Source organism: Neovison vison, chromosome 6 (assembly GCF_020171115.1).
Source record: "Neovison vison isolate M4711 chromosome 6, ASM_NN_V1, whole genome shotgun sequence".
Classification (NCBI taxonomy): Eukaryota; Metazoa; Chordata; class Mammalia; order Carnivora; family Mustelidae; genus Neogale; species Neogale vison.
Genome location: NC_058096.1, coordinates 147,220,072 through 147,234,840, shown reverse-complemented (window position 1 = coordinate 147,234,840; position 14,769 = coordinate 147,220,072). Strand labels below are relative to the sequence as shown.

The window sequence follows — 14,769 nt, the reverse complement described above, 5'->3', positions numbered from 1 at the left end:
AAGCAGGGCTTTTGGATTACATGTAGTTATTCTCACCAATTTATTCATTTTCAAAAAACAAGTAATTAGTGACAAGTGCCTCCTTTTTCCTGCCAACTTTCCTAAATGTATTTAATCTTAAAAGCTGAATTATGAAGACAAATGTATAACAAACTAAAACTTAATAGTTAAAACTGTAAGGGCACCTGGGTGGCTCGGTGGGTTAAAGCCTCTGCCTTCAGCTCAGGTCATGATCCCAGGGTCTTGGGATCGAGCCCTGCATCGGGCTCTCTGCTCAGCGGGGAGCCTGCTTCTCCCTCTCCGCCTACTTGTGATCTCTGATGTCAAGATTTTAAATAAAATCTTTAAATAAAATCTGAAGATTTTAAATAAAATCTTTTTTTTTTTTTAAAGATTTTATTTATTTGACAGAGAGAAATCACAAGTAGGCAGAGAGGCAGGCAGAGAGAGAGAGGGGAGAAAGCAGGTTCCCTGCGGAGCAGAGAGCCCGACGCGGGGCTCAATCCCAGAACCCTAGGATCATGACCTGAGCCGAAGGCAGAGGCTTTAACCCACTGAGCCACCCAGGCGCCCCTTAAATAAAATCTTAAAAAAAAAAAAAAAAAAAGTTAAAACCGTAAAACTTCAAGAAGAAAGCATAGGAGAAAATCTTTATAATCCTGGGGCAGGCAAAGAATTCCTAGAACACAAAAAGTATGACTTATACAAGGAAAAAAAACAACAAACTGGACTTATAAAAATTTAAAAGATTGGCTCTTAAAAAGACACTAGTGAAAAACTGACACCTAACATCCTACTTAATGGTGAAAGACTGAGTGCTTTTGCTCAAGACCAAGACAAACAAACCCACTGTCACTATTCAATACTGTACTAGAAATTCTAGCCAGTGCAATTAGGTAAGAAAAAGAATTAAAACTATCTCTATTTATAGATAACATGATCTTGTACAGAGAAAATCCAAAGGAATCTACTAAAAAGCTATTAGACTAAGAGACAAGCTAAGTAAGGCCGTAGGATACAAAAATCAACATACAAAAGTTGACTGTATTTCTATATTGTTTACCAATGAATAATGGCAAAATAAAAATAATTTTTTAAAGATTTTATTTATTTATTCGACAGAGACACAGCAAGAGAGGGAACACAAGCAGGGGCAATGGGAGAGGGTGAAGCAGGCCTCCCCCAGAGTAGGAAGCTGATGTGGGGCTCAATCCCAGGACCCTAGGATCATGACCTGAGCCAAAGGCAGACACTTAACAACTGAGCACCCAGGGGCCCCTAAAATAAAAAAAATTTTAATTCCATTTATAATACCATCAAAAAGAATAAATTTAGGGGCACCTGGGTGGCTCAGTGGGTTAAGCCTCTGCCTTCGGCTCAGGTCACGGTCTCAGTGTCCTGAGATTGAGCCCCACATCTGGCTCTCTGCTCAGCAGGGAGCCTGCTTCCCCCCTCCCTTTGCCTGCCTCTCTGCCTACTTCTGATTCTCTCTCTTCGCTGTCAAATAAATAAATAAATAAATAAATAAAATCCTTTAAAAAAAGAATAAACTTAATAGAAGAAGTCCGAAATATATATACTGGAAACTACAAAACATTTCTGCAAGAAATTAAGTTAGACCTAAATAAACTGAGATGACATCTTATATTGACAGATGGAAATCTAGCATTAAGATAGAAAGAGTTCCCGAATTTATTCTACAGATTCAATGCAATCCCTATAAAAATTCCAGCTAGATTTTTTTTTTTTTACAGAAATTGATGAACAGATGCTAAAATTCATATGAAAATGCAAGGGATCCAGAACTGCCAAAATAATCTCAAAAAAGAATAAGGTTAAAGGGAGTTGAGGGAAATTGGAAGAGGAGGTGAACCATGAGAGACTGTGGACTCTGAAAAACAATCTGAGGGTTTTGAAGGGGTGGGGGGGTGGGAGGTTGGGGTACCAGGTGGTGGGTATTAGAGGGCACAGATTGCATGGAGCACTGGGTGTGGTGAAAAAAATAATGAATACTGTTATGCTGAAAATAAAAAATAAACTAAATAAAAAAAGAAGAAGAAGGTTAAAGACTCTCATCTCTCAATTTCAGAACTTACTACAAAGCTACAGACATTATGACAGTATGGTACTGGCCACAGGCTAGACATAGAGGTCAGCAGGACAGAACTGGGAGTCTAGAAATAAACCCTCACATTGAGAGTAAACTGATTTTTGACAAGGCTGCCAAGACAATTCAATGGGGAAAGAACAGTCTTTTTACCAAATGGTGCTGGGATAATGGGATAGCCACATGATAAAGAATGAAGCTGGACCCCTTCCTCACGCCATACATAAAAAATTAATTTGGTGCACTGACTTAAATGTAAGAACTAAACTACAAAATTCTTAGAAGAAAATAAAGAAGCAAATATTTGTGACCCTGGGTTAGATAATGGTGTCTCAGCTACAACTCCAAAAGCACATACGAAAGAAAAAATAGGTAAATTGGACGTCATTAAAAATCACAAACTTTTGGGCACTTGGGTGGCTCGTTGGGTTGGAGCCTCTGCCTTCGGCTCGGGTCATGATCCCGGGGTCCTGGGATCGAGCCCCACGTCTCTCACCTGAGAGCCTGCTTCCCTTCCTCTCTCTCTGCCTGCCTCTCTGCCTGCTTGTGATCTCTGTCTGTCAAATAAATAGATAGAAAATCTTTAAAAAAAAAAAAAAAATCACAAACTTTGGACTGCAAACAACACCACCAAGAAAATGAAGACAACCTACAAAATGGAATAAAATATTTGCAAATCATGTATCTGGTAAGGAACTTTTATAAGGAATATAAAGAACTCTTAAATCTCAGTCATAAAACGACAAAGCAAATTTTCAAATGGGCAAAGGATATAAACTTTTCTCCCAAGAAGATATATAATGGCTCATAAGCACATTTAAAAAAAAGGTTTAACATCATTAGCTATTAGAAAAATGCAAATAAAAGTTACAATGAGATACCACTTTGCACCTACTAGCTGGCTATAATAAAACACAGATAATAAGTATTGGCTAGATGGAAATCTAAAATAGTATACCCACTATGAAAAACAATTCTGCCATTTCCCAAAATGTTAATACAGTCCTCCCCTTTTGGCCTTCCATTTAAATCCTTCCCCCATCTCCTAATGTCTATAAAATTTTCCCTGACTACACTTTTATTTCTCCCATGTCTGACCCTGCCAGGGCAGTTCATGATTGTATCACATATTGATTTGGGCATTTATAATTACTTCTCCTGTTATTTTTCTTGAATTTGTGTTGCGATTATCTTCCTCTGAGCTCCTTAAGATAAAGACATACTTGGGCAAGAGAACATAATGGGACCAAACATTTATTAAGTACCTGCTTAACTAACTACTTAATATGCATTACCTTAAAACAAGTTTAAAACCCAGAGCCTGAGTTTCTTTATGTATAAATCACGATACCCAAGGCCTGTTGTAAAATACTGGGAAAAGTCCAAGATATCCTAAGTTTAAAAAGGAAGATGCGGAACAGTGTCTCTAACATATTACCATCTGTGTTTATAAAAAATGGAGGTAGGGGAGGGGAATACGTGTTTGTGTTTCTTTTTTTAAAAGATTTTATTTTAAAGGGGGGGGGCAGAGGAGTAGGAGATGGACAAGCAGACTCCATGCTGAGTGTGATTTAGGGCTCGACCCCACGACCATGAGATCACGACCTGAGCCAAAATCAAGAGTCCAATGCCTAACCAACTGAGCCACATAGGCGACCCAAATGTGTTTCTATAGATAAAATATATCCATAAGTTGCACAGGGAACTGGCAACAGCAACTGCCCTTCAGGGTGGAAATGGGAAAACTGTTTCTCTATACCCTTTTCTATTGTTTGAATTGTCTTTTTTTTTTTTTTTTTAAATTTGACAGAGAGAGATCACAAGTAGGCAGAGAGGCAGGCGGGGGGGTGGGAAGCAGGCTCCCCACTGAGCAGAGAGCCCGACGCGGAACTCGATCCCAGGACCCTGAGATCATGACCTGAGCCGAAGGCAGTGGCTTAACCCACTGAGCCACCCAGGTGCCCCTGTTTGAATTGTCTTATCATGTGCACTCATTACCTCCAAACTAAACTTTTTAAAAATTACAATGTATACAATACGCACAAACGCATATACAGATGTTATCTATTTTTTGAAGTATATTTTTAAGATATTAAAACCCACAGGGTATTTCTACACTTTGAGGTAAAAATACACTTCATTTCAGTTGTAATTATCTTACTCATATTTATCACCACCCTTACTTTCTTTGAAAGTGCTTATTTTGACATCATGTTCTACTGAGGCAGGACATTAATTTACCAGATGTCTTCCTTTCATCTAGAAGTTAGAAGACTGACCCATGCTTTATTTTAATTAGTACTGTATGTGCCTGGTGAACAGAGTCATTACGCATATGCATCCTGATTTGCCCAGGATAATCCTGCTTTATGCCTACTGCCCTAAAATTACAAATGATAATTATATGATCACCCTACTAATGAATCAAAGGGAGAAGAAGTTTATTCTTCTTATAACATCCATCAGGAGAACCATTCCACCAACTTAACGAAAAAATTACCCCCCAAAATTTTTTTCTAAAGATCTCATTTATTTTTTTGACAGAGAGATCACAAGTAGATAGAGGTAAACAGAGGGGGGGGGGGAGCAGGCTCCCCACTGAGCAGAGAGCCCATGTGGGGCTAGACACCAGGACTCTGGGATCATGACCTGAGCCAAAGGCAGAGGCTTACCCACTGAGGCACCCAGGAGCCCCAAAATTACAAAAAAAATTTATAGTAAATTCCTCTTTTGGAAGTATCAATAAGTGTATAACAACATGATTAATGTTTGTTTTTGTTTTTTAGAGAAAAGGAGCCGGCTCATGCATGAAGCAGGGGAGTTGCAGGAGGAGGAAGAAGAGAGAGAGAGAAAATCTTAAGCAGGATCCATGCTCAGCACAGAGCCTAACATAAGGTTCGCTCTCAAAACGCTGAGATCAGGACCCAAGCCAAAATCAAGAGTCTGATCCTTAACTGACTGAGCCACCCAGGGACCCCTATCATGACTAACATTTTGACCTCACACAGCACACCCAGTCCCTGTCCTTAGAGTATTTCAAGGTAGTAGATATTTGTTCATCCTGATAAATCATTTTAAAAGGGAAAAAACAAAAACAAAAACTAGACACCATACTACTGTTATTTTAAATAGGGAAGAAAAAAAAATAAAAATGCTCCTTCCATTTTTCATCTCTTCACAATTCCATCTTGAATGGTATACTTCAGGATACAGTAAATATAATTAAATACTCCAGTTTCCCTTTTCACTATCCATTCTTGAACATGTTTAAGAAACAATTAAAAAAATCAAATGTTGCATCAGACCATAAGAAATTTATGTAATCGTTCCTTCCTGACTTTTAAGAACAACTTTCTCTCATAAGTACTGGAAGTTTATTATAAAACAAGAAATTTCCCAAAATAGCAGAGTTTAACAATTAATTTTATTAGATAATCCCAAGCACTGGTTTCCAAACTTCAGCTGAGTAAGGACCCTTCTGGAGCAGGGTTGGCCAGCTATAACTCACATAGGCCAATCAGGCCCACTGCCTGCTTTGTTCATTAAGGTAAGAATGGCAAATTTTACATTTTTTAAGTAACTGAAAACAATTTAAAGAAAATAATACTTTGTGACACTAGTATCTTATCAGTGCCTATAGATAAAGTTTTATTGGAACACCACCATGTTCCTTCATTTATGTATGGGCTATTTTGTACTATGTACTGCTTTTGTACTATGGGTAGAGTTGAACAGTTTAAATATAGACCACAGAGCCTGCAAAGTCTAACATATTTACTATTTGGACTTGTACTGAAAAAGTTTGCTAACCTCTGCTCTAGAGGCTTTCAGAAAAGAGTAGATCCATATGCTGAAACAACGGGGGAGGGAGAGACGGAGAGAAGATTTTTTTTTTTTTTTAAGATTTTGTTTATTTATTTGACAGAGAGGGAGAGATCACAAGCAGGCAGAGCAGCAGGCAGAAAGAGGGGGGAAGCAGGCTCCCCACTGAGCAGAGAGCCCGATGTGGGGCTCGATCTCAGAACCCCGAGATCATGACCCGAGCTGAAGGCAGAGACTTTAACCCACTGAGCCACCCAGGCACCCGAGAAAATGAATTTTTAACCACTGCTTTAAACCACCGCCTGGTACAATTCTGTCATAGATAATATATTTAGAAAAAAATGACCTAGACTATTTCTCTATAGACACTTGTAAAAAGGGGAAATTGTCAGTAGATGCATCTAATTTCATAGCTGAGTTAAGGTGTGAGCAACCTCAGACAACAGAGAGGTTTCCTTCCTTCTGCCAACACAGTACATACATGCACAACCAACCAACTCAGCCTTCCCTCCTTACAGGCATGCAGTGCACACTGCCATTTAGATCCTGAGATAAAAAAGAAGTCCATTAAGCAGAACACTTTAATTTCATGTGATAAATTGATTTCCTTTTATCTTAAAATTTGCGCTTTTGAAGATAGGTTTACAAAGTCCTTCCTAGCCTACAGGTCACATTTTCTTTTTTACCACCAATCTCCCCCACCAAAAACAACTACTTTAACAGTTTACCTTTCACATGTAGACCTTTAATCTATCTAGAACTTTCCTCACATATGGTATTGGGGTAGGAGTTGTTTTATTTGCCTCCATATGGTGAGTCAGTTTTCCATACACTCATTTATTAAATGCTCCATTCTTTCCCCCACTGTTTTTCTGATACCATGGTAATCATATATTAAAATCCAAAAACACACGTGTCTATCTCTCAGCACTCTTCATCTTCTTCATTTGTCTATCTTAGTACCCTATAAGGCCAGGGCAAGAAAAACAGGGTACTATTGAGGCACATCTTTATATATCTGGTAATGCAACAACCACTCCCTCCCAACTTATTCTTTTTCTAAGACTGACCTAGCTGTTTCCGAACACATTCTCCATACCTAAATCTAGATTAAGTTTATAGAGTTGCCTCAAAAAATAAAATCCAACTGGAATTCAGACCGGAACTAAATTAAATTTATAATGAAGAATTAATACCTATACACCATAAAATTAACAGATAGTGGTCAGAGAGGGAGAAGACACATGCAAAACCTAGAAAAAAGGTTTAATATCTAATGTATCCAAACAGAACTTTGGTAGAAAGAGTAGGCCAATGATTATGATTAGGCAATACACAGAACAGAAAACATAAAAATCTAACAAGTATAAGAGACTAACATAAAGTGGTATAATCCAAGAAAATGCAAATCACATTATAAAATACCACTTTATATCTACAGAATGATAAAAGCTGAAAATCCGACCATGCCAGGGAGATCCAGGGAAACAAGAACTCTCATGCCCCACAACTAGTAGGCACGCAGAAAAACACAATCATTCTGGAGAAGCACGTGGCACAACTTAAGTAAAAGTGAACTTCAGCAAACTCTGTGATTCTTCTGCAGTTTGGCTAAATTCTTACAGAGGTTCACAGAAGCATATGCTAGCATGCTCCCTGTTGCTCTGCCAGTGGTGGGGGAGAGCTAGAACCAACTGGGCTTCTGCAAACAGAAAGGAAATGTACCTGGTGGAATTTTAGGTAGCAGTTCAGAGCAACGAATTAGGCCTCTGCAGAGCAACAGGGAGAGATTAAAACATAGTGCTTAGTAAAAAAGCAGGAAACAAAATGAGATAATATCATTTATATAAGTTAAAAATACAAATACACTAAATGCATTGGCAAGAAGACATATTAATAATGTACAGAAACACATTAGAAGGAGTGCACTACAGGTTAATTGTACTAGAAAATGAGAATAAAATGGAATAAAATAAGCAAGAAGGAAAAGGAGAAAAAGGCACTTAGTTTATACAAATTCTCGGTTTTTATTTTGTGGTGGAGAAACTGCCAACAAACACCAAGCTAGCTACTGCAGCCTGCACCTGGGAGAGACCGCTCCCAACACAACACACACACACAGCTCTACCACTAAAATTATTTTTACATACACCAGTTTGGCATGTAACAGTAAAAGAGCCCTAAGCATAAAAGAAAATTATAAATGGTAAAAGAAGTATCAAGAAGACATCTTGAACTGGTATAACCACAATGCAGGATGAAGATGGTATCGTCTGTATTTTGAATAAAAAGTAGGATACCCATTAAAGAGATAGAGAAACACAAGAAAAGCATTTGGGTGAAGGAACTAAGTTTTACACAAGTTTGTTTCCAGTGTTTGGTTGAAAACACGGACTCCAGAGGGCAGCTGAGGAAGGCTATAGATAGATATGAGAGTCATCTGAATTGTCCATTGTTATATATGCCACATATTTATTAAAAACGACTATGGCATTAAAAAAAATAACTGTGGCATGGAAGATGTATGCAGTGCTAATCATGAACGCTCTAAGGAAAGTGGAAAGATGCTGATTTAAGACAAAATAAACTAAAAGGAAGCAGAGGCGAAAGTAACTGTAGAAGGTAAGAGTGGAGAAGGTAGGGAGTAAATCACTACGGCTCTCACTGATTGAAAGTAACCTGTGTGTTAACAAAAATTAAATAAATACTTTTAAGTTTAAAACACCATTACAGGGGTGCCTGGGTGGCTCAGTGGGTTAAGCCTCTGCCTTTGGCTCAGGTTATGATCTCAGGGTCCTGGGATCGAGCCCCACATCGGGCTCTCTGCTCGACGGGGAGCCTGCCTCCCCCTCTCTCTCTGCTTGCCTCTCTGCAAAGGCAAGAGGCTTTAACCCACTGAGCCACCCGGGGGGCCCCGAAGAGTCTAAGTTTTAAATGTCTACTTCATTTAGTGTTCTAAAATGAGTAATTTTCATTCTCTTGGAAAGTATAAAATCGTATGTATCGTATGTATAACTTAAAAGATCAAAATTTTTAAAATCTAAAAATACACTTGTAACTCATGGTAATGAGATTTCATATCACAAAAACTGCTATTAGGTTTTGATACAAAATTGTATATAAGAATAGACTCAGTTTTATTTCCTCAAGCTCTGAATTCAGTTTATGTAACAAAAGGAGGCCTAAAGCATTGCTTACCTATCTTCAGATTAGGGTGAAAGAATTTATGGATATTTAAAGCAGATACAAGATACTGAAATGAAAAGATCTATTCTAAGAACCACCATAAGACCAAAGATCCCTTCAATGGGCCATGAAACAGTTCAAATCTACCTTCTTACCTGATCCTAACAGAGAGCCTATTAAACCTGAGATTTACCACCCATTTAAGTAAGTCAAACTAAAAGTTACACCATACATACTTTCATCTAGTCGTAATAAATCTTTCAAGGTAAACAAGCAACCACTAGAATAATCACAGCGTTAACAACCACTAGAATAATCAAAGTACTAAGTTCTGTGTCAGACTTTTTTTTGGAGACTCCTTTTTTGCCGGAGCCTCCAATAGCAGTTACCCCTCACCACCACCATCAACCCCTCTCCTACTAGAACTCTAAACCACTACCACACAAACACACTTCCACAAAACAAATAGATCTAGGACAATGATAAAAAACTGGGACTTGCAGTTGCATGTGGTATTTTCACTCACTAACCCATAGGATTTCAAATTTGCGTCAGAATAGTTCAGCATAACACTGTTCAAAAGTAGTCATGTGTTGGAGCGCCTGGGTGGCTCGGTTCATTAAGTGCCTGCCTTCGGCTCGGGTCGTGACCCGATCCAGCCCCTCATCGGGCTCCCTGCTCCTTTCTCTCCCACTCCCCTTGCTTGTGTTCCCTTTCTCACTGTGTCAAATAAATAAATAAAATCTTTAACCAAAAAAAAAAAAAAAAAAGTAGTCATGTGGCTTTTTTGGTTAATAGTGACTACAAATGTGGCTCCAGAATCCCAAAACTGGATGACATTGGTTTAGAAAAGGCAATTTTTAAAAATAAAAAAGTATAAAAGATGATTTTATGATGTTTACACTTTCTCATTAGATTTAAAATATATTTACATATCCAACAGAAATCTGAAGTAGAAATGTAATCTGTAATAATGTAGCTATCTAAATTCTATTATAATCAACATCTATAGTAAGTTCTTCTAATGTGGCTTGACCTGTAATTATATTAGAATTAATATGCTCTCAACACACATCTAATCCTAAAAACCAGTATAAGTGGAGGGATTAAAAAATATCAGAAGTCTAAAACAACTAAAAATCCTAATCACAAAGTGTAACTGATATGGCCAGAAACAGTATCAGTCTCCAAATATCAACATGAATTTATTTATTTAGATTTTATCCATTTATTTGAGAGAGAGAGAGAAAGCACATGCACAAGGCGGGGGAGAGCAGGGGCAGAGGGAGAGGGAGAAGCAGATTCCCCACTGAGCAGGGAGCCTGACGCAGGGCCCAGTACCAGGTCCCCAGGATCACGACCTGAGCCAAAGGCAGATGTCCAATCAACCGAGTCAACCCAGGTGCCCCATCAACATGAATCAAATAAAATCTCTTATTCATTATAGCACATAAAATTTTAAGCACAAGCCATTTAAGATAAGTTTAATTCTTCAAATAACTCCTTTCAATCTTTTCAAACAGTTCACCAACATTTATGAAAGGAAATATGATCAATATAAATGTATAGAATAACAAGTATTATTTTCTAATGATTGATTTTTATTTACAAAAAAAAAATGTCTTAGGTCTTTTAGTCACTTCAGCTTCTGGCCAAGATGGAATAACAGGTACCAAATTTACCCTACCACCTTAAACAATAACAAAAGCCAAAATAGATGAAACAATAGTCTGGAGACAATAGACATCAAGGGAGTTCAGGCTCAAGGTAATGATTCCTGAAAAAGAAAAACGAACATAGGAAGGCCTACAATTGCCCCTGCAATGTAGGGATGGACAGATCAGTACTGCCTCAGTAGAAGTGAAAAGTTAGCTTTCATCACGGTTCTGGTAACTCCTTTTTTTAAAGATTTTATTTATTGACAGAGAGAGACATAGAAAGAGAGGGAACACAAGCAGGGGGAGTGGGAGAGGGAGAAGGCCTCCTGTCAAGCAGGGATCAATGCGGGCCTCAATCCCAGGGAACCCTGTTCTGACCACTCTTAACAAAGCTTAAAAGCAGGTCTCAAAAGGATCAATCTGGGTTGGGAGAAGGGGGGGTAGGGTTATGGACATTGGGGAGGGTATGTGCTTTTGGGTAAATTGGAAGGGGAGATGAACCATGAGAGACTATGGACTCTGAAAAACAATCTGAGGGGTTTGAAGTGGTGGGGGGGTGGGAGGTTGGGGTACCAGGTGGTGGGTATTATAGAGGGCACAGCTTGCATGGAGCACTGGGTGTGGTGAAAAAATAATGAATACTGTTTTTCTGAAAATAAATAAATTGGAAAAAAAAAAAAAGGATCAATCTATTTCCAAATAACTTAAATGCATCTGACCTTTAATGGCAAACCTTAGGAATATATTTAAAAATACAAAAATACCCAGCACTCAAAAAAGTTACGATTAACAGCGTATGGTATTCAATAAAAAACTCCCAGATACAGAAAGGAGTTCAAAAATGTGAGGAGAGGGATGCCTGGGTGGCTCACTCAGTTATGCCGCTGCCTTCGGCTCGGGTCATGATCCCAGGATCCTGGGATTGAGTCCCACGTTGGGCTCCTTGCTCGGCAGGGAGCCTGCTTCTCTCTCTGCCTGCTTGTGATCTCTCTCTCTCTGACAGATATATAAATAAAGAATAATTTTTTTAAAAAATGTGAGGAGAAAAACCAATCAACATTAAAAATTCCAGGAATGACGGAGAGAATAAAATAATTTTTTAAAGATTTTATTTATTTATTTGACAGAGATCACACGTAGGCAGAGAGGCAGGCAGAGAGAGAGAGAAGAGGAAACAGGCCTCTCACTAAGCAGAGAGCCCGATGCAGGGCTTGATCCTAGGACCCTGGGACCATGATCTGAGCCAAAGGCAGAGACTTTAACCCACTGAGCCACCCAAGCACCCTGGAGAGAATAAAATTAACGGACAAAGACAGTAAACTGTTGTTATAACTATTTAGCAAGTTCAAAATGATAGACAAATGCCTGAATGTGTTAGGTGCAGGCATGGAAATTATAAAAATACCCAAATCAAACCTTTAAATGAAAAATACAACATCTGAGATGAAAAACACACTGGATGGGATTAACAGTATGTTAGACACTGCAAAAGAAAAGATGAATAAACCTGAAAACACAGCAATAGAAATTACTCAACACACAAACACACACACACACACACACACACACACACATTGGAAGTAAAGCATCAGGGATCTGTGGAACAACTTTAAACAGCCTAATATACAAAAAGGGGAAAGACCTGAGAAAACATGTTAAAACTGTCACCCAGCAAAAATGTTTCAAAAACAAAGGCAAAAATAAAGATTTTTTTCAGGTGTACAAAAACCAGAAGAATTCACCAGAAGAACTGACTGTAGGAAATGTTAAAGATAGTCTCTCAAGTGGAAGATAATGAGGTGTATATCTGAAACTATACAAAATAAAGAACACCCAAAATGGTAATACATTTGTGGAAAAGATAAATTTTAATTATTTCTTAAATCCCTCTAAAAAATAAGTGTCTAAAGCAAAAACAGTAACAAAGTATTGTAGGGTTTAAAACTGGAAGGAAGAAATGTTAAAGGATCCTATACTAGAAGAAGGGGCATAATATCACTTGACAGTGTAATATGCTGAAGAAGTATGCTATGAACTCTATACCAACCACTAAAAAACAAAACAAAAAGGTATAGTTACTAACTCAACAAGGCATATGTTGATCAAAAAAACAAAACAAAAAAACCCACCCCAACCCAAAATAAAGTGTGGAAAAACGGAAACGGAATAAACAACAGATGGAACAAACAGAAAACAAACATTAAGACAGGAGATTCAAATCCAATTACATCAAAAGAAGCATTAAAGGTAAATGGTTCAAACATTCCAGTTTAATGGCAGACTGTCAGATTGGAAAAGATCAAGTCCCAACTATATGCTGCTTAAAAGAAACTCTTATTAAATTTTTTAAAAGTTATGTGCCAGCTATCATTTATTAAATCACTAATCAATATGAAAATCTTCTCCTGCTGGGACTTAAAACTATCAACTTGTAAAATAGAGCAACAATACCATGGAAAGAAAGGGACATTTTTCAACAGAATGATAAAGATTCTCAATTCTCCAAATTATCAGACTCTGTCTTCTAGTGAAGGTACATACCATATATTACTTCTCTCTATGCCCAAAGTACTTCAAAAGATTTGATAAAAAGGGTGCTTATCAAATAAACCATTCTCACTCAAACAAGTAAGCTACTCCCCTAAGCAAAAAAACAAAAAGCCAAAGATTAAACCCAACCAAACACAAACTATGTTCAATGCCTTATAAAATGCAATAAGACAGTTGTGATTTCTAACATCACATAAACCTCTGAATTGAAAGGTGGGATCAGCCAACACTAAAAATAAAAATACACATCAAGCTGGACTTGGATGTAGTGGGCAACATTCCCAAAATGTAGTCCCTCCCCACTTCAGAAGAAAGCAAATACATCACTAAATATTTCAACAGTTAAACATATTACTATCTGTGTGACACTAACATCATGGGATGCTTAGAATTTTGAGAGTATTCCTAGCTCTGATGCTAGGTTTGAAAGATAACCTCTCTTACTCGGCCCCCTAAGTCTAAACAGCACACCTGTTCAGATTCCTTGCTTTTAAATCCTGGCTGCCAAACTTTCTAGCCGGACAAGTTACTTTACTTCCTTTTTTTTTTTTTTTTTTTTTTAAAGATTTTATTTATTTATTTGACAGATAGATCACAAGTAGGCAGAGAGGCAGGCAGAGAGAGGAAGGGAAGCAGGCTCCCCGCCAAGCAGAGAACCCGACGCGGGGCTCGATCCCAGAACCCTGGGACCATGACCCGAGCCGAAAGCAGAGGCTTCAACCCACTGAGCCACCCAGGCGCCCCAAGTTACTTTACTTCTTTATGCTTCAACTTTCTCATCTGTAAAATAGTAAAAAAAATTTTTTTCTTGAAGAATGCTTTTTAAAGTAGTAACAGTCATTATGAATTGAGGCCTTACTACAATCAGGACACCGTTCCAAGTAATTTATATACAATGTATTTTTAAATCCTCAAAACCTATGAGACAAACATTGTTATCCCATTTCACAGATAAGAAAACTGAAGTACAGATATTTGTGTTCCTCCCAAATTTACATAGCTCAATCTGATTCTAAGACCTGCCATCTTAATCAATATGCTAAATAAGTAACTCCTTTATAAATATTTTTCCCAAAAATTGCGTGTCTTTTGCTTTAGAATGGCAACTAATTAATATGAGCTCTATCTTCTTCATTTTGAATAATCCCAGCAATCTAGCACAAAGAGAGCATAAAGCAAATCAATGAAAGTGGGCTCAATGAATGGATTCTGTGCATGATCTTGTCATGTCACTTACGCATGCAGGGGCTGTAATCAGAAGACTGGTGCTCTATCCTCAACCATACCAGTCCTCAGCTGTGCCTTTTTCAGTCACATTACCCCCCTAGATCTGAGAGTTCTCATTTATAAAATGAAGACGTGAACTAAAACTAAGTTCCCTTTCAGCTCTAAAATTTCCAAGAAAAGCCAATATTGCTCTTTTGGAGAAAGAAAAAAAGAAATGCT

General features: G+C 37.9%; 2 protein-coding genes across 3 annotated transcripts in view; one reads left to right on the top strand and one right to left on the bottom strand.

The window, feature by feature from the left end:
* NKIRAS1 (NFKB inhibitor interacting Ras like 1) overlaps positions 1–5,365 on the top strand; it is a 70,243-nt gene extending 64,878 nt beyond the window's left edge. Inside the window, exon 5 of one of the 2 annotated variants that reach the window (XM_044252551.1) lies at positions 4,894–5,365. In XM_044252551.1, coding sequence (XP_044108486.1) covers positions 4,894–5,001 — 108 coding nt within the window. In that variant the 3' untranslated portion in view covers positions 5,002–5,365. The remainder of the gene's footprint in view (positions 1–4,893) is intronic. The other variant, XM_044252547.1, reaches the window with a different exon arrangement.
* The window catches only part of UBE2E1 (ubiquitin conjugating enzyme E2 E1), an 86,439-nt gene that overhangs the window by 32,933 nt on the left and 38,737 nt on the right, over positions 1–14,769 (bottom strand). The gene's annotated exons all lie outside the window — the stretch shown is intronic.